The sequence below is a fragment of the Numenius arquata genome, chromosome 6, assembly GCF_964106895.1.
Source record: "Numenius arquata chromosome 6, bNumArq3.hap1.1, whole genome shotgun sequence".
NCBI classification, from domain to species: domain Eukaryota; kingdom Metazoa; phylum Chordata; class Aves; order Charadriiformes; family Scolopacidae; genus Numenius; species Numenius arquata.
Window position 1 is genome coordinate 67695237 of NC_133581.1, and position 23194 is coordinate 67718430.

General features: G+C 51.2%; 2 protein-coding genes across 6 annotated transcripts; one reads left to right on the forward strand and one right to left on the reverse strand.

Annotated features, from left to right (window-relative positions):
* Positions 1-646: 646 nt before the first annotated feature.
* On the forward strand, positions 647-18750 carry CDKL1 (cyclin dependent kinase like 1). 5 transcript variants are annotated; one of them, XM_074149983.1, is made up of 10 exons: positions 647-814; positions 6650-6771; positions 8986-9058; positions 11335-11425; positions 12165-12365; positions 15226-15308; positions 15822-15878; positions 16225-16385; positions 17326-17335; positions 17738-18739. In XM_074149983.1, exons 1-10 carry the CDS (start codon positions 647-649, stop codon positions 17843-17845), a joined length of 1074 nt encoding a protein of 357 aa, XP_074006084.1. In that variant the 3' UTR covers positions 17846-18739. The 5 variants fall into 5 exon arrangements, with proteins under 5 accessions (XP_074006084.1, XP_074006085.1, XP_074006086.1 ...); XM_074149984.1 differs by lacking the exon at positions 17326-17335 and having other exon boundaries at positions 16225-16380; positions 17738-18750; XM_074149985.1 differs by lacking the exon at positions 17326-17335 and having other exon boundaries at positions 16225-16380; positions 17744-18739.
* DMAC2L (distal membrane arm assembly component 2 like) lies at positions 18751-23184 on the reverse strand. The gene is made up of 5 exons (XM_074149988.1): positions 23143-23184; positions 22745-22854; positions 21492-21700; positions 20332-20503; positions 18751-19513 (listed from the first exon to the last, which is right to left on the reverse strand). The coding sequence occupies exons 2-5, from the start codon at positions 22849-22851 to the stop codon at positions 19399-19401; spliced, it is 603 nt and encodes a 200-aa protein (XP_074006089.1). The 5' UTR covers positions 22852-22854; positions 23143-23184; the 3' UTR covers positions 18751-19398.
* Between the last annotated feature and the right edge of the window lie 10 nt (positions 23185-23194).

The window sequence follows — 23194 nt, forward strand, 5'->3', positions numbered from 1 at the left end:
ACTGAAAGAGGGGAGATTGAGATGAGATCTGGGGAAGAAATTCTTTGCTGTGAGGGTGGTGAGACCCTGGCCCAGGTTGCCCCGAGAAGCTGTGGCTGCCCCATCCCTGGAGGGGTTCAAGGCCAGGTTGGAGGGGGCTTGGAGCAACCTGGTCTGGTGGGAGGTGTCCCTGCCCAGGGCAGGGGGTGGCACTGGATGGTCTTTAAGGTCCCTTCCACCTCCGACCATCAAATGCAGCATCTTCCAGGTGTAGAAAACAGACCCCCATGGAAAAGCAAAGGGCTGGAGAGGGGTAAAGACAACGTGGTGCCGTGGGGCACACAGGCCCGGGGGGGCCGCTCGGCGCCCCGCGGGGTGCGTGCGGCCCCGTGAGAGGCCATGGGTCCCCCCCGCCTTCACCGGGGCCTCCCCGGCTGGGTTTGGTGTCCCCCGGGGCGGTCCCTCCTCCTCCTCCGCCCCGGGGAGGGCGCTCCCCTCGGCGTCCCGGCGACCGAACCTGGCAGAGGCCGTCCCCCGCCGGGGAGACCCCCCCGAGGGCCCGCCCCGGCCCCGGCCCCGCCGGAGCTGCTGGCGGGCGGCGGCGGGGAGGGGGAGGCCGGGGCCGGGCTCTTGAGGGGAGGGAGCTGCGGCGGGGCGGCCCCGCGCCATGGAGCGGTACGAGAAGCTGGGCAAGGTCGGGGAGGGCTCCTACGGCGTGGTCTTCAAGTGCCGCAACAAGGACACCGGCCAGATCGTGGCCATTAAGAAGTTCCTGGAATCGGAGGAGGACCCGGTGATCAGGAAAATCGCCCTGCGGGAGATCCGTATGCTGAAGGTGAGCGGCGGGCGGCCCCGCCGGCGCCCCCGCTCTCCCCCCGCCGCCGCGGCGCCCGCGGGCTCTGCCCCGCCATTGCGGGCCCGGCGCCGCGGCCGGGGGGGCCGGGGAGCCCTGAGGAGACCGGCTGGGGAGGGGGCGTGAGGGAGGGAGCAGGGCATGGGGCGTCGTGAGAAGATGGGGTGTCGTGAGGGATGAGGTGGGGCGTCGTGAGGGGGAAAGCGAGGAGATGGGGCACGGGGGCAGCCGTGAGGAGATGGGGCGTCGTGAGGGATGAGGTGGGGCGTCGTGAGGGAGGAAGCGAGGAGACGGGACGTGAGGGCAGCCGGTAGGACATGGGGTGTTGTGAGGGGGGAAGCAGGGAGATGGGGTGTGAGGGCAGCTGTGAGGAGATGGGGCATCAGGGAGCGGTACATAAAGTGCCCAGATCGGTCAGTTTCTCTGGGAGAAAGCCGGTGCCGGTGAACGTCTGACCCCTTTGGCTGGGGATGGACGTGCCCCGGGATGGAGGTGGACGTGCCCCGGGATGGAGGTGATCCTCGGCAGCCCAGGCTGTGACGGTTCCCAGAGGGTTGGTGCAGGTCGGGGTTGAGGCATGGCAAGGTCCAGGAGCCTGCCGACTTCTGCATGGGTGGTGGAGGAGCATTTAATGAGTCATCCCCATGTGTTCTAGAGAGGGGTTGATCCAGTCTCTGTCCCCCATGGAGTCAGCGGTGTCCTGGCCGGCACGGGCACAGCTCTGCCCTTAGTGTGTGGTTGGTACCACCTGTAGCCCCCAGTCCCTCTGCATCCAGGAGATTCCCCCAGAGAGCAGGACTGTTGGAGCTGGTGTAAAGCTCATGAGGAAAAAGATAGCACGAGGTGGGGGACAGCCGTGGGGCACAGCTCTCCTGGCCCCCTGCTTTATAAATCTGCCCCGCTTCCTCCTTGAAACGCCCTGAGACTTTGGTTTGGGGGATCCGCAGTGTCGGAGCCTGACGTGCAGGCGGGATCCAGCCGAATGTTGAATGCCAGGGGGTGTAGGCTCAGAGGTGTTTGCCCGTGGAAGCGACTATGGAACCGGCACCTGTGAACCACAGCAGCACCTTGTCTTTGCTGGTCCTTTCATGGCTTCTGTCTGAGAGCTCATCCTCACGTAGGAATGGGTCACTCACTCATTCAGCCTCTGTGCCTGTTTTCCTGGTGAAATAAAAGCACGGGAACGTTTGCAGTGAGTCACAGCCCAGGTTCCATCAAGCCTGCAGAAATGAGGAGAAACCCAGGGGAAAGAGGGAGAGGATGGGGTAAGGTTTCCTTTCACACACCCAGCTTCTGGGCAAAGTTTCTAGTGTCAGAGGTTGTACCCGTTGCTTCGTGTCCAGCAGACGCTTGTACTCTGTTGGGAGCTTCTCCCGTGTCTTTTTGAAGTGGTGTATTCGTTTGGTCTCCATAGTTTCCTGAGGCAGCGAGTGGTGCCACAGCTTTAGGAATGTGTCGTGTGAAAAAATATTTCCTTTCATTTGTTATAAACTCGATGCTGGGTGATGGCATACAGCACCCTCGGTTGTGTGTTCCCAGCAGTGGAGAGAGTGGTTCCCTTTTTGCTTTCTCCAGGGTACTCATGATTTTATACACCTCCAGCATCTCCCCATCTTCACCTTTCTCTTTTCTGTGCAGAAGAGCTTTAGCTTTACAACACTGAACTGATTAAAGAGCCGTATTAACGGCATGTTGGTTTATTATAAATTTTAAAATAATGGCTTCCAGCAGGACTCCTTCTAACAAGACACATGCCGTTCAGACTAGACACAGTGCATTCTTGTAGACAGTCAATGATTTGGGATTTTGGAGTTAACAAAACCCTACGGAAATCTGCAGAGAAAAACGGTCTGTTTTATTTAAAACTTCTTTTCCCAAATTCTTAGTCCCTTGGTCTCTGATTTCTGTGTGACCTTCCCAGACTTGGCCGCCTGCTGGTGTTTGCGTAGCAGCAGGTGAGACTTGTCGCACCCGGTGTTCATTTCCATGGAGCTACCTCAGTTTGCTTGCTGGGAACCGAGTGACTTTCAGGTTTGCAATTTGGTGCAAGATGTCAGCAGGTTACAGTATTTCTGGTATTTCTTTTCCCAAAAATCTCTTTGTGCTGTCGGCTTATCTTTTATTGAGCTTTTATACATAAGAAAGTGTTTTAGTAAACAGTGCTGGAGATGCATTAAGATTTAAATGGTTGATTAAAGATCTGAAAAGGAAAATGATCGTTGCAGAAGTCCCTTGTAATGTGAATGCATCATCCTGAAGGGTCCAAAGCTGGCACTGCTGCAGCTAGAGCCACGGCAGGATCTGTGTCGCGGCGCTGTTGATTCTAACAAGTGCAGACCTGCTTGACTCTCTTTTCCATTTTTTTTCTCTGTAAATAGTAACAGGTTGTTGTTTGTTTGTTTGTTGAGGTATTTCCTGGCTTGGGCAGCAACTAAGTGTTTGTCAAAGACGTAGTGAGATTGTGTTTCACCAGTAAAAAATGTAGGGCCAGATAAATTATTATTCTACGGGGCAAATGCCTTGTAGACAAAGGGCTTTTTATGGCCAGGAGCCATGGGAGGTGGGGTGGGAGAGCAGGGCGGTAGGCAGGGTCTTGAAACACCCTGTGTGATCCCGATTCCATAGGAAACGTTGGGAATCCGTGAAAACAGAGCGAGTCTGTGTGTAAATCCATCAGTACCTGCTCTTTCCAGAAGGGTGTTGTCTCCCCAACCTTCCTGGGAGGCTGACACCGTTTTTAGCTCTGAAATTGCAAAGAAAGCGAGAGAAAAATACAATGTCAAGCTGTGTTCATATATTAAACAGAATTTAATCCTTATCATCTTAGCACAGGAGCATTTATAACTTTAGGATGTCCATGCAGGACATCTGGTGCGTATGCAGAAGGTGACACACGGCCTTGTCACCCAAGCAGGGGGGCAGGCAGGGGAAGCCCAGCCCTGTGCTGCCAGCAACTGGTCATCGATAGCCTTGGAAACTGCTCTCTGAAACGCCACGCTGCCAGACAGGGACGTTGTTAGGGTCACTGGCAGATTTACGGTGGCTTTGTGTGCACGTCTGCCTGGGCAAGAGATGTTGGCCCAGTGCACCCGACTGCCCAGAGAGCCCTGACTGTGGAGAACGGCTGTGAGCAGGGCACGGGGAAGATACCATGGCAGGGCTGCTCCCTCTCCAGGTCCCACACAGGCAGGTTAACCCACTCTTTTGGGTTGTTCAACAAGAGCTTGTTCACATCAGTGGTGTCCCCTCGCAGCGTCCCCAGCTCAGCTAGACCTCCTGCTTCCAAGCCCAAAAGCTCTCTTTCCAGGAGCCCCAGCTCCACACACACACGAGGGTGGCCAGGACAGGGCTGGTCGGGGCTTTGAGCAACCTGGTCTGGTGGGAGGTGTCCCTGCCCATGGCAGGGGGTTGGAACTCAATGATCTTTAAGGTCTCTTCCAACCTGAACCTTTCTATGATTCTGTGACAGACTGTCCCCCAGGCACAGCCTGCTTTCTGAAAGTCACACCCGAAGGCTGACTCATATCACCAACCTGTAGCTGCCAGAGGTTTTTCGGAGATCTCAGTCTGTTGTAGATTTAAATTTCCTCTTGCTTTACAATCAGTTGGCAATTATTTCATCCTCGGCTGTCTCTGAAAGTGGAATCTGAGCACTGCAGAGATTCTCTCTGCCTCCTTCCCGTTGGCAGGCTGGGCTGTGCCCGGCAGTGTGTCCATGCTGGCAGATCTGCTGAGAGCAAAGGAGGAATCAGGTGCCTGATACCCCGCATGGCTGCTGGAGGCCCAGCGTGCTCTCAGGTATCTCTGTTATCGCGGAGTCTGAACTGGTAGACTGGGCTTTGTCTAGTGTGCACGTGGCAAGGAGGTACTTTGCTCGATGTGGGTATGCTTAATGTGATAGGTGGCATGGTATGGACACCGTTCCTGGGGGAATCGCTGTCATTGCTGGGATTTTCAGCAGTCTTGCAGGCCCTTCTCTGTATTTGACCATCTTTTGCAAAGTGGTTAAGGAGCTGATGAGAATGGAGATACCGCTCAATAAATACCGAGCTCAAGAGGTGTTCAAGCCTCCTCCCTTTCACGAGCAGCCCTGCCATGGGAACCGAGGGTGTGCAGAGGAAGTTCGGCCATTCTGCGAGGTCAGAAGACGTGGCCAGGGCAGAGAGTTAAGCCATGACGCTGAGAGTTAAGCCATGCTGATGCTGTCAGGTACCTTGTGCTAGGCAGAGAAGGCACTTGGTGTAGAGATACTCACCACGGAGGACTGAGGAAGTGGTCAGAAGATCTTGGTTGTCACCCAGGTTTGATCCAGATGGCTGCGAAGGTCTTTGATGCTGGCAGATAGTTTACACGGTGTGGTCAGGACTGAAGGAACAAGACACATACGCGGTAAGAGATGCTGTTTAGATAGATCAGCTCCTTGCTGCTGGTTTGCAGGACTGGAATAGCCACCTGCTGCCCACTAACGGGGACCTTGTGTGTTGGCATACGGGCTCAGTGTAGACTGGGTTCAGTATGATGTCTCCCAGAGGCAGTGAGCTCCCTGAAAGGTCTCTCTTTACAAGGAGCTTTTACAGTGATAGGCCCGAATAAGATTAAGTTTTGCGAAGGGTCCCACAGTGTGCCCATCGGGGCACTGAAATGGCCCCTGCCGTGTCCCTCCTCGGGACAGGCTGGCGGTGAGGTATGGTGGGGGTCTTCTACTGCCCTGCTCTTTTACGCAAGCTCACTGGTTAACTCCAGGATCCAAGCTGGATCCTTCACCTGGGATTAAGTGGGTGCTTCCCCAAACAGCAGCAATTCCTCACTTGAGGCCCTTACAGTTTTCTGTGGTCTTGACTCTCCGCTTCCTTCTCCTTTGCAGGTGTTTCCAGGTGGCTTGGAGGCACGTTCAAAGACAGGGTTAGTGTAACTCCCAGGCAGTGCCCTTCCCAGCCTCCTTGCTTAGAAATGTGTTTGTTCTAAAGCCTCGGGCAGGCAAAGCCCGGGTGGATGCAGGTCCCTGCAAGCAGAGGGGATGGTGCCATCAGTCGTCTGAAAAGAAATAACATTCCTGAGTTGGGTCTGGCTCTTCTTTGTTTCCTTTTTCAGAACACTGTGATGTGCCCCTTGGTTCAAGCCCTCTCCCAGCCCTCCCCCAAAAATGTGGGCAAGAGGATAGGCAATGAGAAGCTCCAGTAATGGTCACCCTCACCTCTTGCAGGGTGCGTTTGAATAACCCTGCTGTGCTCAGGCTTCACGTGTGGTAAGAAGCTATCTGAGCTCCCCGGGAGAGGAAGCCTTGGTGTGAGCACCTGAAGCGGATTGAGAGGAAGAGGGAGAAGCAGCAGTAAAAATTCTCTTAATTAACCCGTCCGGATTCTTACAATAAGCTGATGAAGCTGAGGCCACGTGCTTTACTTATGCTTCTCAGAGGAGGTCTTGGTTTCTCCTAAATGTGTGTTTGCCTGCTACATTACTGTGTGTGATTTCCCAAGCTGTTCTCCAGGGAGAGCTGCTTCTCATTGTGGTCCAGTCAAAAGTTGGATGTGGACGATGAAAGGCACTGCCCGAATAACTGTGGGCTCAGTGGTGAATTCTTTATCCATGAGCATCTTTTCTAAGAGGCACTCGCTGAAGTTAAACTGACTTGTTGCCCGTGGTCAGTTCTTAAAATAACTGAGCTGTAGCTGAGCTGCTTCTTCACGTTGTGCCCTGCTCGCATAAAAGGTTTCAGCTCAAGGAATTGAGACCCTTGTGGGTAAAAGCACTGTTCCCCCCCACCTTTACCCCGCTCCCCCTGCAGTAGCTAACCAAGCCGTGTGTTGTGTGTTACAGCAACTGAAACACCCCAACCTGGTGAACCTGCTGGAAGTGTTCAGGAGGAAGCGGAGGCTGCATCTGGTCTTCGAATACTGCGACCACACCGTTCTCCACGAGCTGGACAAGCACCCCCGGGGGTGAGTGGCCTGTCACTCACTGGGAGCTTTGAGCAGAGGGAGGTGAGGGGTTGTCTGTGTCGTTGCTGCTCTGCAGAGTTTTCAGAGGAATTTCATTAATTACAGGAGAGGTTTCTCAGCCCAGTGGCCAGGACTTGCTCTGTTACTGTGGTTTAGCAGTGACGTCCGAAAAAATTGCGTATGAGCCTGCACGGTGCTGCTCACCAAGGAGACTGGAGCGCTGAGCCTGAGCATTTGGGTGATCTTTGGCTGGCTCAGAGCAAACCTGAGTGACTTGGGGGCAACTTGCATCTCACCAAGAAGAGGTTAGGGCTGTTTGGGGGGGGACGGGCAGGGGAGCTGGGGGCTCGCAGCCCTCCTTCCTGCTGCTCCCCAGGTGTGTTGCACATCACTGAGTGGCCAGAGACACCAGGAGCTGTGCCTGCACCTCTCTGCCCAGCCTCAGCTCAGATACCCTCTTCTTTAAACAGGCGTTCGCACCAAGTGTGAGCTACACGGGCAGAAGGAACACTCTCCAGGAGAGGGTTTGTTCTTTTGGCACATTATAAATGACACTCCCGCTGAATACTTTGTCCCTAATTATTCACAGGGACTTGGTGCTGTGGAAATGCTAAGCAGAAGTTCATAAATCATTTTACAGGCCTGGAGCTAAATGAATTGCCTGCAGGAGACTAATTGGGGGTTGAGTAAACAAGAGCCTGTTGTTCTCCTTCTCCCTGATGTGAAGCTCTAGAAGGAGAATGGAGCACGCTGATGGCAAATGGCTTTGTGAGCTGGTGAGCAGCTTTCACCCCAGTTTGAACCTGTTCACCTGGAATCTGAAGAGAGGATGGATAACCCTCTGAAGAAAATACTTCACATTTGCTTTCCATTCATCAGAACAACTCCAGTGTGAACGAACGTGTAACGCCTGGTTACACGCTCTGCTTTTGATCTTTGCTACTGCAGAAGGTCAAGTTCTTTTGTGGTCAGGATTAAGATGGGTGGGCACGGGCCTCTCTGCACCGTGTTTCCAGGTCATTTGACCAGCTTCATCCCCTTTGTCAGGCTGTCAGTGTGACACTCACAGCCATTCTAGGCTGTTTCTGCAAGGGACCTCTGGCATTGCAACAGCCATCTCAGCCCAAGACCTTCAGTGCTGACAGCAGAAGGTGCCTTGAAGAAAAAGCCAGGCTTCCTGCTTATTGTTTTGGTTTAGTTTTGGGCTTTTTTTTTTTTCTTTATGATGAATCAGAAGCTTTTCAGCATTAAACACTTGAAATAAAATTGGATTTGAGCTTGAAAATGCCAAACCTGTCACCTAGGCCTTTCCTGGGGTTGGTGAAGACCGTTACAGATAGCCAAGGAAGCTTAAAAACTGTTGCACAGTAACTGAAAGAGAAGAGAGGAGGCTGGATTTTTAGCAGGTTTTCTTTCTCTGAAGTGTTTGCCAGCTGTCGGAGGGAAGGAGAGAAGATGCAAACCAAAGTACAGCTTTATACTCTTGTGGGAACATCCTTCCCTGTTCCATTTTGGTCACCTCTGCACTCTGGACAGTCAATGACATGACAGCATTTAAAGTCAGAGCATGCACCTGTACCTCGGGTACTCCACCACCTCCAGCTCTCTGAGCAGCGGCAGAGGTGGAAATGCCTGCTGGCATCTCAGGAGGATTGCCAGGAACCATGGATGATAAACACAGCCACAAGGCGGGATTTGACATGGACTTGCACGCAGTGATGTGTGGTCACCAGTTGGTGAGGACTCGTGCTGGCTGTGAGTGAGAGGTACCAGACACTCTGACACGCTCTGAGCTGCCACAAATCCTTCTATCTTGATGCATTGACTGGATTTGGAAGTGGCGTTGATGTTCCTTTTGATACTCCTGTGATGCTTGGAGTGTAATCTCACAGGAGAGGATTCCATGGTGCAGGCTTAGCCTCAGCTCTGAAACATGGGAAGAGGTATGAACAGCCTCCACCATTAACAGCCCAGTGTGACTGGGTCCCTGCAGTGGAAGATCAACGACCTGAGGGTTATCACATATTTCTTCTGAGTCATTTTAGCAAGAAAATGCACCTAGTGTTTTTTCTCTGAGTTTTCTGACTTGGTCCCCGATGGTTTTGCTCAGAGACCCCTGTACAACGTTAGCACTCAAAGGTCTCCTCTTCCTTTTTCCTGTAACGGTGAAGTTCTTTTTAATGACCAAAATAAAAATGTGCTTTTTTAAAACAGGGTGCCGGAGCATCTAGTGAAGAGCATAACCTGGCAGACCCTCCAAGCTGTGAACTTCTGCCACAAACACAATGTAAGTCCCCTGAACAGCACCAACGATCGCTGTAACATGGCCCTTGGAGAAGGAGATTCTGTTGCCATTTTCTTGATTAAGACCTTTCATGGGACAAACTCTGTTTTCAACAGGAAACACGTATCTGAAATATTAGTGTACACCCACAACAGCTGCATTTACGGTCCCTTGGGTTTGCTGTCAAGGAATGATTTGCTCTAATGACCTTAGATGAACTTCAAGGCCGAACAGGATTATAGCCTTGTGTGTTCCCTGTGCCATGCATTATAGCTGGCATTCAGAAAACTGGCGTAACATCTAATCAGCTGAGCAAACTGCTACTGATTTCACAGAAAATCCTTCTGTTGACAGTCATAGGCACTGAATTGTGACACCAAGTTAAAAGGTTTCAAAAATTAGATACAGTAAACCAGTTTTACAACCCCTTCTCTGCTTTCTGGAGGGAGACGCAAGTTGTGTGCATGACGTGTTTAGTAGAAAGCAGTGGGACGTGTTAAGAGGGAAGGAAGGGGGTCTTTTGGAGAAGTTCTTTAGGCAGACTTAGCTCTAATTGTCTTTGTTTATCTGCCAGTGTTTGAGATTTAAGAGCGGGGCAGGAGATTGCTCTGGAATGGGTGTTTTGTCTTTGCTGGGAGAATTATGTCCAGCTGAGCCACAGGAACTTGGCCATGGGGCTGTCCTGCTTCCAGGATTTGTTGTTTTGCTTCTGTCTTCTGTTCCCCCTCTCAGTCTGAAAGATTTAATGGAGTTTTAAAGCAGAGGGAACAATGAGATGCTGCAGTTTGACCTGCTGTAGATCACAGGTAATGAGGTTTTATGCAGCTTTGCATTTTGGAACTCCATGACACTGGTTTAACAAGCAGCATTTCAGTCCTCAGGAGGAGGCACAATAATTTACCACCAGCTTAGCTAGGAAAAGTCCAAGGTGTTTGCGCTGAGGTGGTGGTAGGGGAGGGACAACATGAGCTAGACCCTGGTGACTGTAGTAGAGCACACCTTCCATATATAGGCAGAAGAAACGAAGGTGTCTGCTAGTTTTATCAGCAGAAACTCTTTGCCAAGCCCAAATTCAATTGCTGTGAACCTTCAGCAACCAAGGTGACCTCCCAGGAATCCCAGAGTTGCTGATGTTGGAGGGGACCCCTGGAGATCATCTAGTCCAGCCCTCCCACTCAACTGAGCCACCTAGAGCAGGTCATTCAGAAGTTTTTCCATCCAGGGTTTGAATATCTCCAAGGATGGAGGCTCCACAAACTCTCTGGACAACCTGTTTGGGTGTTTGGCCACCCTCACAGTAAAAAAGAAAAAAAACCACCTTGTTTATGTTTAAATGGAATTTCCTGTGTGTTCAGTTTGTGCCCATTGCCTCTGGTCCTTTCACTGGACACCACTGAGCAGAGCCTGGCTCGATCTTCTTTACTCCTTCCCATCAGGTATTTGTGCACGTTGATAAGATCCTCCCTGAGCCTTCTCTTCTCCAGCTTGAATGGTGGTCCCAGCTCCCTCATCCTCTCCTTGGATGTCTGATAGCCCAATCCCTTAATCATTTTAATGGCCCTTCACTTGGAGTCACTCCAGTATCCCCCATCTTCTACTGAGGATCCCAAAGCTGGACACAGCGCTCTGGATGTGTCTCCCCAGTGCTGAGCAGAGGGAGGACCAGGTGTACTCTGGCATCTGCAAGAGTAGATAAAGTCCCACATCTAAACCATAGTCGTTATCTCATCTGTGAGCTTTGCTGGCAAAATCATTTGCTTGTCCACTGGATTCCCAGTAAATACAGTGCATGGACTTGGTCCGAGAACTGATCCCAGGGGGCCCTGGGCACAAAAGCACCTCTTGTTAGGATCTTCCCACATATTCATAAGACTGAGCCCCTTATTAGGAGTGTGTTACGTTAGGAGTGTGTTAAACACAGCTGTGTTGAGTGAGTTGCATTCGCAGAGAGCCAGGTTAACAGCAATCCTTGCTGTGCTCCTCCTGCCAGCTGGTTCCCAGTTGGTGTCCAAGTGACAGAGAGCTCTGCAGCTGGAGCTGGGCACCTGCACAGCGTCTCATCCCAAAGGTGAGGTACAGGCAGGGAAATTGTCCTGCCCAGCAGGACAGTGGCTCTGTCTGCTGTTAAGAAATCCTTTCATCTTCTCTTTCAGCAGGAGCGATTCCCTGGTTAACGTTCACAGCACAATGTGCCAGGGGCGTGTGGCTGAATTAAGAGGCCCTTTATCTGAGGGCCAGGTTAAATACTTGCTTCTGACTTTGTTTTTTTGTTTTTCCAGTGCATCCACCGAGATGTAAAGCCAGAAAACATCCTGATAACAAAGCACTCGGTCATCAAACTTTGTGACTTTGGATTTGCTCGCATACTGAGTGAGTGACTTGCTACTTAAACGGATTGTTAACACGTGAAGGCTCAAATGAAGTGTAGGATCAGGCTTTCAAACACCAGTAGAGACTCGCTTGTCTTTGTCTGATGCACTTGTAGATCATCCTGTATAAAGGCTGGCGGGTTTTTGCAAAGAAGCTCTGCTAAAAGCTGGGGAGAGATCCCCAAACAGCTTACAGGGAGATGGCCCGGGCTCCGTGATGCCAAGTGCCTCTGTAAAAAACAAACTCCGTCTGAGCTCCCTGCTGGTGGCGCTGGCACTAGTAGATGGACGTCAGCCTTGGGCATCTTGGAGCTGCCAGCCCTTGCTTATGCAATGCTGGAGACACAGCTGGAGTTCCCTGGCAGGAGGAGCCCCTCTGGCAGAAAGCTCTGTCTCTACAAACAATGGCTTCACATTTTCCGATGTAAATAAACCCCTTAATCTGTTTTTTCTTTTTAGCTCTTGTTCAGACAAATCACATGGGCTTTGAGAAGTGACCACTGGCTGGTGCAGGGCCCTGCTGTGGAGCTCTGCATATTTTCATTTGGAGAAAAATATGGCCTTGACTTTTGCCAAATATTAAGTGTTTCCAAAGTTGGGTTCTGCTAGCGGCCAGTGACTCATCCTGTTCCTGCCTGCCCAGGAGGTGCCCCAACATGTGTAACAATTGATGGCAGCTCATCTGCGTCATTCTGATCCCACATTCCTCTCTGTTTCTCTCCTTCCTGACCCCAACCCAGCTGGTCCGAGTGACTATTACACAGACTATGTGGCTACCAGGTGGTACCGCTCCCCGGAGTTACTTGTGGGTGACACGCAGTACGGCCCTCCAGTGGACGTGTGGGCGATAGGCTGTGTCTTCGCAGAGCTGCTCTCCGGGGTGCCCCTGTGGCCTGGCAAGTCTGATGTCGACCAGCTGTACCTCATCCGGAGAACCCTGGGTAAGTGTCCCCTTTGCACTGGTCAGAGCCCTGGTGGCCCTTGTGCCTTTGGCAGGGCTAGAGCTTGCCCAGGAGGAGTGTCCTCTGTGGTGGGAATCAGGATTAGCCAGGAGGTGAATTTACCCAGTGGATCTCTCCCGTTGGCGTTGGCTTATTGTAGGTGGTGTTCTTCTTAAAAGAGAAGGGCACCGGAGCTGGTGAGGGGTCTGGAGCACAAGTCTCATGAGGAGCGGCTGAGGGAGCTGGGGGTGTTCAGCCTGGAGAAAAGGAGGCTGAGGGGAGACCTTCTCGCTCTCTACAACTCCCTGAAAGGAGGGTGTAGCCAGGGGGGTCGGTCTCTTCTCCCAAGGAACAGGTGATGGGACAAGAGGAAACAGCCTCAAGTTGTGCCAGGGGAGGTTCAGATTGGATATTAGGAAAAATGTTTACATGGAAAGGGTTATGAAGCCTTGGAATGGGCTGCCCAGGGAAGTGGTTGAGGCACCATCCCTGGAGGTATTCAAAAGACAGGTTGACATAATGCTTAGGAACATGGTTTAGTGATGGCTTTTTTATCAGTTAGGTTGATGGTTGGACTAGATGATCTTAAAGGTCCCTTCCAACCTGGACAATTCTATGATTCTATGAAAAGGGAGCTGGGTTTTCCTGGCATGACTTAGACACACACGTCTTGTTAGGAGATCGTGCAGTTGGAGTAACAGATCCTGCTTCAGGTCCTGGCAGGATCTGGGGAAAGGAAGTTGGCATCCAGAGGTGGAATTGGTTTCAGCTTGTACGAGCCAGCGGTGCCAGGCTGTGGCTAAAAGGCTCCCAACGGGCAGGGCTGCGTGAGCAGGATCAGGAAAACTGCCTGGAACCTTCCTTCCACTCTCTTTAGCATTGGTGCCCTCTGGAAAGCTGGGTCCGGTGCTGGGCAGTTTAAGAAAGATGTGGCTTGCCTTAGGTGACCACCAGATGCCCTTCCTGGTCCTTTGGGGTGGCTCAGTGACTACCAGGGTGTGGGGAGCACAGGCCAGCCCCGCAGGAGGCACAGAAACACCAGCCTCTGCTGTTGTCACCTCCACATCTTCAGCTGCTTCCACACAGAGAGGAAAATGAGGTGCCTGTATCAGAAAGGACCAGGAATGTTTTGCCTAAAGGTCTGAAAGATCCAGGTATTTCTCAGTTTGTCTGTTCCACCTGTTCGTCTTTATTCACCAAAGAATTTAAGAATCAATCCAGATTTGGAACAGAGGTTAAAGAAAAGAGCCGTTATCCACGTAACACTTAAATTAATCCAGTCTCACTGATTCTATTTGATCCTGGTATCTAGCATCCGATTTCTCGGGTGGAGATGAACAACCCCCCACTTTTAACTGAAACTTGTTGGAATGAACTGAGAATTGTGATTTTTACTGAGCAGTTTATAGAACTATAAGGGTGAGGAATGGCTTTAAGCAGATAAGCTCCTTAACTAGAAAAATAGTTAAGCATCGATTGCTTTGTCCTCCAGAATACATCGATGCCAGTATTTAGGTGAGTTATAATTTATTTTTAATGACAGGGTTTCAGGCAGAGGCAATTCCCTTTTGATCCAGGTGATGGACTGAGGGAGCATTTACAGGGAAAAGCTCCTTGGTCAAAGCTCTGTAATGATGGGGTTTGGCTTTTCTACCAGCTCTTTTGTTATGGATTTGAGTCTAACATTTTTGCTTGCTCTGAGCTGCTCTAAGCTTCAAAAAAGGGCCATGGAGCCGCACTGGGGAAAAGCGAGAGCGTGTTCCTGTTGGTGCTGCATTGCAGCTCTTTTCTATACAACACCCGCAGGAGGGCACAAAAAGAATTTCACCTACTATGAGTTAAATTTTAATGAAGCTGGGACACTCCTGGTTGGCCTGTCCCCTCCCAGCAGCCAGAGAAGACAGGAGGGTTTATGCAGACAGGCTGCCGCTTGGGAACCCTTTGGAGATGCTGAAACAGTGGCATCAGTGTGGTGACTGACAGGCCAGCAGAGCCCTGCTCACCCCCTCCAACAGAGTGCACTCACAAAGCGTGCTGTGTGGCCACCTCCGAAACAAACCGTGGCTCCTGCCAGTGACTCACCAGGGCCCAGGGCTGGCCCGGCGTGAACAGGGGAATCAACTGCTGAGCCCATCCAAACGCTTTGGGAAGGATCCGGGGGCTGGAGCTCGTTTCTGGGGCAGGGCTGGGGTTTCGGATCCTGTTTGGTGTTTGCACATCACCCTCTAGCTCTGGTGCTGGGACACATCCCGCCACTCATCCACACTGCTCTTGAGTTTGGCCAGTGCCTTGCGGAGGTGCCGGTGCTGGCACAGGGCAGACGTGTTTGCGCACCTCTGTGCCTTGCCCGCCTCATTCCCTGGTGCTCTACCGAGGGATCTTTTTGCCAGTGCAAATCCAAATTTGCAGTTATCCAAATAACGCAGTGATAGGATCTAGGCATTCGGCACGGTGAGACAGATATAGAAATTTTTCAAGGCCCCCAGCTATAGTGGCCACAGTTGGTAAGAGCCGCTCTGCTGCACAGCACAGAGCCTGGAAGAGGCTGGGTTCTCCTGCTCTGGAAACTGCTCCCACCAGCTGAGTTTCTTGGAGCTATTTACGGCGTGAGGCCCTGGGCAGTTGTGACCATGGGCAGCTGGAGCTGTGTGGCAGTCACATGGCTGCGGGACCACTGGTGTCCTCGACGGACGTTAGTTTTCACAAAAACCTGTTTTGTCACTTCCCTTGGTGGTACTCCATCTCGTTAGGTGTTCTCTTGATGATGTCAGCCTTGATCAAGGATATAAGCTTGTTTAATCCAGGCACTGTAAAAACAGGCAATTAATCCTACTTCGTTTATTTTTATTCTTGGTCAAAGGGGATCTCATTCCCAGGCACCAGCAAGTGTTCACCACCAACCAGTTCTTCAGCGGGGTGAGAATTCCGGACCCAGAGAGCATGGTAAGAGCTTCCTCCAGACACGCTTCCCCTGAGCCTCACGCAAACCAGCCATCTACCTGCACAGAGAAATGTTCCTGCTTCCTTTCACCCAGAGCACACGCGGTGGCTGCTCTGGAATTACGGCCGGAAAAGCCTCGCTTGCTCCGCTTGACCAGTCCTTTGCTGCGCAGCGTTTCTTCCCCATCCAAAAGCTTTGCCCTCTGCTTTGCCCATGTACACTGGAATGTTGTTTGGAGGTGGCTGAACGCCTCTCGTGACGTTTTAATCGATACCCTGTGTAAAAGCTGTCAATTAAACGCCGAATCTCTGCTCCTTCTCCCCCCTTCTGGTGGCACAGCCACCAACATGCCCCTCCTCAGTAGCACCAGGTAGGTCCCCTCTGAGCACACGAAGTGACAGACGCATTTCATGAGGTACAGGTCACGTTGCTGGGGAAAGCTGGTTCTCTGTACCCTGATGGATGAACAGCTTGCTAATATGGGACGCTCACTTTTTTTTTCATTTTCCCTCCAGGAGCCGTTAGAAATGAAATTCCCTGGTATTTCATACTCTGCTTTAGCTCTCATGAAGGTAAGAAAACCACAGCCAGTGGAGGAGCTCTGTGCTGCGACTTGGCAAATGTTTTGCGTCTCAGCTGGTAAATGCTCTGAGAGTTGGCTACTGAATTATCAGAGATTCATTGAAAAATTGAGCTGGAAGGGATTTGGAGAGGATTTTTAATCCACTCCACTCGTCTTTACCACGGAGGTGGGAAACATTATTAAGATGCAGGGAATGGAAACAGTGAGAATGGAGACGTTAAAAAACCGAAGGTTAACTCATGTTTCTGTGTGAATACTTGGCTGTGGTGTTGCTGGAATTGGGCAGACCTGTTTAACGAGTGTTTTGTGTGATCCTGTACTTCATCTTTTCCCAGGGTTGCCTTCGGATGGACCCTGCCGAGAGGCAGACGTGTGAGCAGCTGCTGCAGCATCCCTATTTCGACAGCATCAGGGAGGCAGCGGATCTGGGGAAAGAACATGAGAAAACGGCTCGGAAACCAGCGAGGCTGACGCGGAAGCACGTGGCAGGGGTGAGGTTGTCATTGTAGTATTTAATGTTCGGTGCCTGAGGAGGTACCCAAACCCGGGTCTGTGTGGGCTCCCAGGAGGTGACGGGGGCTCACAGTGGCAGGTCACGGGGAGAGAGCTCCTGCCTTGGACTGGTCTTAATTTTAGGCTGAGGAGAAAATGTGCCTCATGGCTGAGGAGTAACTGAGCTCGGTGCTGCCGCTCCAGTGAGTCACTTGGATCAGTGGCACAGCGGTGTGAAAGGTGGGGGTTTATCCAGGGATGCACATTCCCAACAGACTGGCAGGGTGGCTGGACAAACTGGACAGGCTTGTTCGGAGATCTTGGGGATCCCGTATCACGGAGATGGCAAAAATGCCCAGTTCCATGTGTAACTGCTGATGGGACATGGTCCTTTACTCAGTTCTGGATGTTACACAGCGCACAGGGTGTTCCTGCAGCTGGAGCTGCCAAGCACGTGTCTCCTTGCAATGTCACTCTGCCCAGACTCACAGAGCTCCCAGTTTGGCCTCCTGGTGAGAGTCACTGCAGCTCTTCCTTCCCATGACCCATGTTCCCGTGACAGCTCCAGCACTGGGCTGGTGAAGTTGGAGGTGCAGGGTGGAGAATTGTAGAATCATAGAATCACAGAATGGTTTGGGTTGGAAGGGACCTTAAAGATCATCCAGTCCCACCCCCTGCCCTGGGCAGGGACACCTCCCACCAGACCAGGTTGCTCAAAGCCCCGTCCAACCTGGCCTTGAACCCCTCCAGGGATGGGGCAGCCACAGCTTCTCTGGGCAACCTGGGCCAGGGTCTCACCACCCTCACAGCAAAGAATTTCTTCCCCAGATCTCATCTCAATCTCCCCTCTTTCAGTTTAAAACCCTTCCCCCTCGTCCTATGGCTCCCCTCCCTGATCCAGAGTCCCTCCCCATCTCTCCTGGAGCCCCTTGAGGGACTGGAAGGGGCTCTAAGGTCTCCCCGGAGCCTTCTCTTCTCCAGGCTGAACCCCCCCAACTCCCTCAGCCTGTCCTCACAGCAGAGGGGCTCCAGCCCTCCCACCATCTCCGTGGCCTCCTCTGGCCCCACTCCAACAGGTCCACATCCTTCCTGTGATGTCTGTTGTCTGTGCTACAGCACAGAAAACCCTGGGCCAAACTGCCTCGCCTCTTCCATTTCTACGATGAAGGATTTAACTGATGTTTTTCTTGCCCTGGGTGACTGGGAGAAACACCTTTAATGAACTGGTCTGGTTGCAGTCCGGTTGTCATTTGAAAAGTACAGGGTTACAGAATGAATAGTTTTGTAGCTTATATTCCTTTTTGAAAAAAACAAAACACATGCTTTGTTTTCATTTCAAACCACCTTTCCCTTCAGTTGCAGTACCTGCCTCAGCTGACCAGCAGTAACGTCCTGCCAGCTCTGGACAGCAAGAAGCACTGCTGCAAAACCAGGAAGTCAAACTACCACTTCCCCAACATCTAACCGGATGGCAGGTTAAAAACTATTTATTGCTCAAAGTTCAAGTCTGAATTTATAAAAGGAGGATACGTGGCGGAAAACTAAATTAATACGTGTTAATGTATATACAGAACGGTCTGTAACGTACTCTGGGTCAGTAATGGAAGGAACGTGATGCGCAGGGAGAGCTCCAGGCTCCTGTTAGTCGGTGTTCTGTGTACAAAGGAAAATACATTTGTTTTGCTTCGATTTGTGATTGTGAACTGGTTCGTGATCGACTCTGTACTGGTTCAGGATTGCTGCACCCCAGTACGTACAGTGTGAATGTAAAAACTCCTGCCCATCCATCCACCTGTATTTCACACCTGGCAGAAGAACTACAGCCTTGCCAAATCAACCCCAGTCCCGCTGTGCCCGGAGAGTGGTGCTGCTTCGCCGAGCCCGCGAGGAACCGCACACGTTTGTGGAGCCAAACCCAGCGAGAGGCGACTGAACGGCTCCGGTGGGTTCCACACCTGCGGGAACAGCCCTGATTTAAGCTTTGTCTGTCTCACGTCCTGCATTTATAGATCCAAAAGTTACCGGTATTGACTCAGACTTCACGGAGGGCCCGACAGGCAGCGTTACCAGGAGGGGAACACTTTAATAGTAAAACTTCTTGTTGCTTTAGTCTTTTCGGAGTTTCTCCTGCCCGTTTCTTCCTTTCATTGTGAGGTTGTTTCTTGCTGGTTCTGTCAATAGTGGCCTCTTGCCTGTAGCGTTAGAGAAACTGTTTTTCTCAAAAATAATTCATGAATATAATTTATAACACTGGCCGGACACAGGCAGGAATCCTACCTAAGCACGTGTGGTAGAACGATTCTTGGGTTTTGTGTAATCTCAGGCTGTAACACTGTTGATTCTGAATAAAAGAACTGTAGCTCATGTTTCCGGTTTGTTGGATCTGTTTTACTGCGCAAAGTTTCACGACAGGGCAAGGAACGTCCTCGTTCTACTTGAAACCTAGAGCAAAAACGTTTTCTTTTCCCAGTACTGTTCTGTGTCAAAGCAGTTCGGATGTCTGTAGATCGCTCCGTTTAAAACAAGGAAATATCGGGGAAAGGCTGAAGAGCAGAAAAAAGGCCCAAAAGCCGTTTTATTAAATCGTCACCCACCGACCGGGTGAGATTCTGCGAATAAACAGCTCTCGTTCCCCCAGCGTCGACACCGCGCAGCAGACGTGCGCAACGCTGCCTCTTCACAACACTCCCAGTCTTCCCACTCTTGTTTTGCACAAGAATTTCTACGCGATAAAATATGTGAAAACTCCTAATTGATGTATTAACAGCTTCCTATAAAACCAGGAAAAACCTGACTATGCACAGAAACCTACCTCCTTCGCTGTTGTTGATTTACCATACAGCTTAAGTTTAATAAATAATTTGCATAATTTGTCAAAAGATCCAGCTTTTAAGGCTGGATTGGGAGATCTGGGCTTATTTCCATACCTGGAAATACAGTAGCGTCTACAACTTAATTTATGCAACACGCCATAAATACCGTGAAATCAAATACATCTCAGTTACGCGCCGGGGTGTTTATTCCAAATCCAGCTCCAGCTCGAGGTTGGGCAGCGCCTGCTGAAGGACGTGAGCAGTAGTTTCTTTCTCTCTTATTCCGGGGAGGTCACTCAGGTACAAGTATTCCAGGTTCCTATAAATGGTTAAAAAGAAAAGTCAGCAACTACTGTTTAACTGTTGACATAGAAATTACATGGCAGATTATTCCACCACAGCTATTTTGAGAATTGTAAAAGGTAACTGGTTGTAACGGAAGTTTGTTCTTTCTGAAGTGGGTGCTTAAGGTTTTTAGCTCACCGTAAATTCAGTCCCTCTGCACAGCTTAAAAAAGCCCTGCCCCGAGACCTTCACGGCCAGAGGGAGCACGAGAGAACCGAGCGCTGGGAGCAGCGTGAAGTGCAGAAGGACAACAAACGTGACAGGACACCGTCAAAGCCCTGGAAAGGAACTGCAGCGGCGGGCGGTCAGGAGCAGAAACCAAGGTGACCATTAATTACTTCTTCTCAAGCCAAACCCACCTCAGGTGCCCAGGTGAAGGGAAGCCGCACACATCACGTGTCGGCAGCGAGTGTGTGTCCTGCGCTAATTGGCGCCTCAGTCAGCACCGCCTGAGTTATTCCCGTGTAAGGGGGAGATGCTGCGCTCAGCTCCGAAGGCGGAAGCGCCACTCTGGATTCAGGGACTGGTGACACTGGTGTCCTCAGCTGCACAGCTCCCTGACTCCAGCCTTGAAAGGCTGATTAATATGTTAATTCACGTCTTTCCACACCGCCTTCAACCACTCTCGAAGAAACATGTCCTGCCGTGGCAGTGCCACCCCTGGTCGGTCCCCAAACCCAGCCATCCCACAGGACAGCCCAGGAACAGTCAGATTTCAGCCCTTCCAGCCAACGCAACCCCCAGACAGCAGGGGGGTAACAGGAGCCAGGAGAACACAGCAGCTCAAGGTACCTCAGCTTGTGAAGCGCCACGATGCCTCTGTCTGTGACGTTCCCACAGGAAATGATCTGCAGCTGGAGGAGGCTCTTCTGCAGGTTCTTCGTCTCGCTGAGCCTCTGCAGGCACTGGTCCTGTATGTAAATACACTTCTGCAGCTTGATCTCGGTAACGTGTTCGAGACCATCTGGAAAGACAAAAATGAGTATTTGCTCCAGAATTCCAGGAACAGCCTGTACTGATTGGTAAGTTCTCAATTTAGTAGCTGCCACCAAGTTAAGTTCTCACTCTCTGCCTCCAAACCCACACAGCAACAGGCTCCTCTGCGCAGTGGGGCCATAATGCACAACGAAGCTCCAAAAAATCCCTTTACGGTGCTTCAAATCCATGCAAACTCCGGGGTTTGTACCCTTTTGCTGAGATTCTAAGAGCTCTGATGTGGGCAAGTAACAAAAAAAAAAATCTCTACAAATTTGGGAGATAAACAATGGCTGTGAATTAGGAACACAATAACGCAGAAAATTGTGGCTTCCCTGCCAATAAAAAAAATAAAATGGTCTGTTTCCCATCGTGGTTTGTGTTATTCAAAGGAGACCTGAAGCTTTTAAAATCTCCTTTTTTTTTGGTAAGAAACTGAGAGGTTTGTTTTGTTTTTTTTTTCTCTTTGAAGGCTTCAGTGACACCAAAACCATCACTGGGTTTAGAAGAAAAAGAATATTCAAAGTATTTAACTACGAACTCAGCGAAATAGCAAGTCTTTGTCGCGCTTCCTTAGTGCTACCGTCACTTCAGGTAAGGGCTGATGAAGTTCCCTGATCTCTTCCTGCTTCACACCACACACCCAGCAAAATCTTAGCAACTGCTGAATATTTGTAGAGCCATTTTAAGGAAAACAAGAAGTGTTCAAAGCCAGGTTGGACGGGGCTTTGAACAACCTGGAGTGGTGGGAGGTGTCCCTGCCCAGGGCAAGGGGTTGGAACTAGATGGTCTTTAAGGTCCCTTCCAACCCAAACCATTCTATGAAAAAAGAATAAGAAGACTTCAAAAGATTTCTCTAAATCTGACTAAGGAATGAGAAAATGACCCGGTTATTCATATTTTGATGCAACTGAAAGAACTAAGAGCATTCAGTATAATCTTTGCCCAGATTTGGTTAATGGTGGTGTCTACATTACCCAAGTAGTCAAATCCTCTGTACATGATGCAGGAGTCCGTGGCGTTAATTGCTTCTATCTTGTATTTCTCCAGGGGCCCGGTGGGGAGGCCGTTGTAGTCCTGCTGCCACTTCTCGTAGCCTCGATAGCGCACCAGGGCACCGCATCGCAGCAGCCACTCCGAGGCTGCCCTGTCAGGGCCGACGGCTTGGATGCGCTCGTAGTCCACCCTGCCGAGAAACAGCATTCACACCCTCTCCCTACCATGGCAGATTTATTGTCTTTACCATAACACAACACATACTTGCTTATGAGCATGATAAGATGTCGGAAAAGTAAGAATGGGATTTACTGGAATTATTTGGATCGTGCTGGTTCTTAATCAGTCTGGCCTGAGGGTTTTTAACTTGTTTTAAATGGCAGATGCTTTTGGTAGAAAGAGAAAGAATACAAATGCAACTTGGCTTAACCCTTCTGTTTGTTTCCTTCTATGTCTGTAAGGAGAGATAAAAACCACCTTTCTTTGCCCAGAGTAAGGCTTTATAATTGCAAATCTGTCTCCTGAACACTGGTTATATAAAAACCTCTCATTGCCTGTCACACAGATGTCATTGCTGAAGCCTTTTTTCCTTAACAACCACAATTTTTCAAAAAGACGCACTTCAGCCATTAGTTAAAATCCTTGGAAAAGGATTCAGGACGAGGGTATGTTTCTTAGCCCGGCGAGGAATGCTGGGGACAGAAGCTGAGACCTGGAGGAGACGCGTGTCTGGTTGAGTTTCCTGCCCCCTTACAGCCAGCAGCTACACCCTGCAACCCTTCCAAAGAGTTTCACAGAGAAAGGCTTTATCTCTCTAAAAGTAAACGTGAAACCCTGGTGCGGCTGAATCCATTGGAAAGGATGGGTTGGTCAGATGCTTTTCTGAGTAAGAAATGGGAGCACGGTTGTGCTGGTGGCTTAAATACAGCCAGGAGGCAAAGGAAGAGCAGCGTTTCAGGAGAGACTCCGCAATGGCCAGCTGGCCTCGGGGATGGGAGCAAAGCCCACGCCTTCCTCTGGAAGGGGACACCTTTGTCACTGGAAACGGGCAAGGAACGACCCCTGCCAAGCATCCACATGCAATCTGAGGGAAAAGAAGAGCACCAACAATAGAAAATATAATACAAAATCTTCTCTCCACCCCTGGGACGTAACGCTCCCTGCTTCACAAACCGCGCTGGGGATCCGTGGGGCCCGTTAATTGACTTAATTGTGGACATCGAACCACTCTTACTTGTTGAAGACGGCGTTCAGCCATCCCCAGAAGCGTCTGCAGGTGCCCGGCGGCGGCACCTTGCCGAGGCTGCACACCGGCTGCGCCAGTTTCCCCCACAGCACCATGTTCTCGAAGCAAAGGAGAGAGGGAGATGTTATTCGGGCTGTCAGCGGCAGGACGGGCGGCCCGTACGCGCCTTCCCCTCGAGGCCTAACCCGCTCCCTCAGCCCAGCAGGCGGGAGGGCTGTCAGGGAAAGCCCCGGGGATCAGCGCCCCGAGGGGAGGCCCCGCCGCCGCCTCAGGGGAGGCCCCGCCACCACCTCGGGGCTCGCCTCGCCGCCGCCCACCCGGGATCCCCTCCCGCCGGGGCTGCCCCCAAGCCCCGAGCAGACGAAGTGGCCCGGCCCGGCCCTCACCGCCGCCACGGAGCGGGCTCGGAGGAGGAGCCCGTCCGGCCGCGTGTCACCG

What these genes read in the sequence shown, in the direction of transcription:
- CDKL1 (XM_074149983.1), top strand. Translation starts at nt 647, where the DNA reads ATGGAGCGGTACGAGAAGCTGGGCAAGGTCGGGGAGGGCTCCTACGGC. An exon ending in ACTTCTGCCACAAACACAAT is followed by an intron (nt 9,059 to 11,334) that starts GTAAGTCCCCTG and finishes TTGTTTTTCCAG; the next exon opens with TGCATCCACCGAGATGTAAA. An exon ending in TTCCGGACCCAGAGAGCATG is followed by an intron (nt 15,309 to 15,821) that starts GTAAGAGCTTCC and finishes TTTTCCCTCCAG; the next exon opens with GAGCCGTTAGAAATGAAATT.
- DMAC2L (XM_074149988.1), bottom strand. Translation starts at nt 22,851, where the DNA reads ATGGTGCTGTGGGGGAAACTGGCGCAGCCGGTGTGCAGCCTCGGCAAG. An exon ending in CTGAACGCCGTCTTCAACAA is followed by an intron (nt 21,701 to 22,744) that starts GTAAGAGTGGTT and finishes GTTTCTCGGCAG; the next exon opens with GGTGGACTACGAGCGCATCC. An exon ending in CAGAGGATTTGACTACTTGG is followed by an intron (nt 20,504 to 21,491) that starts GTAATGTAGACA and finishes TTGTCTTTCCAG; the next exon opens with ATGGTCTCGAACACGTTACC.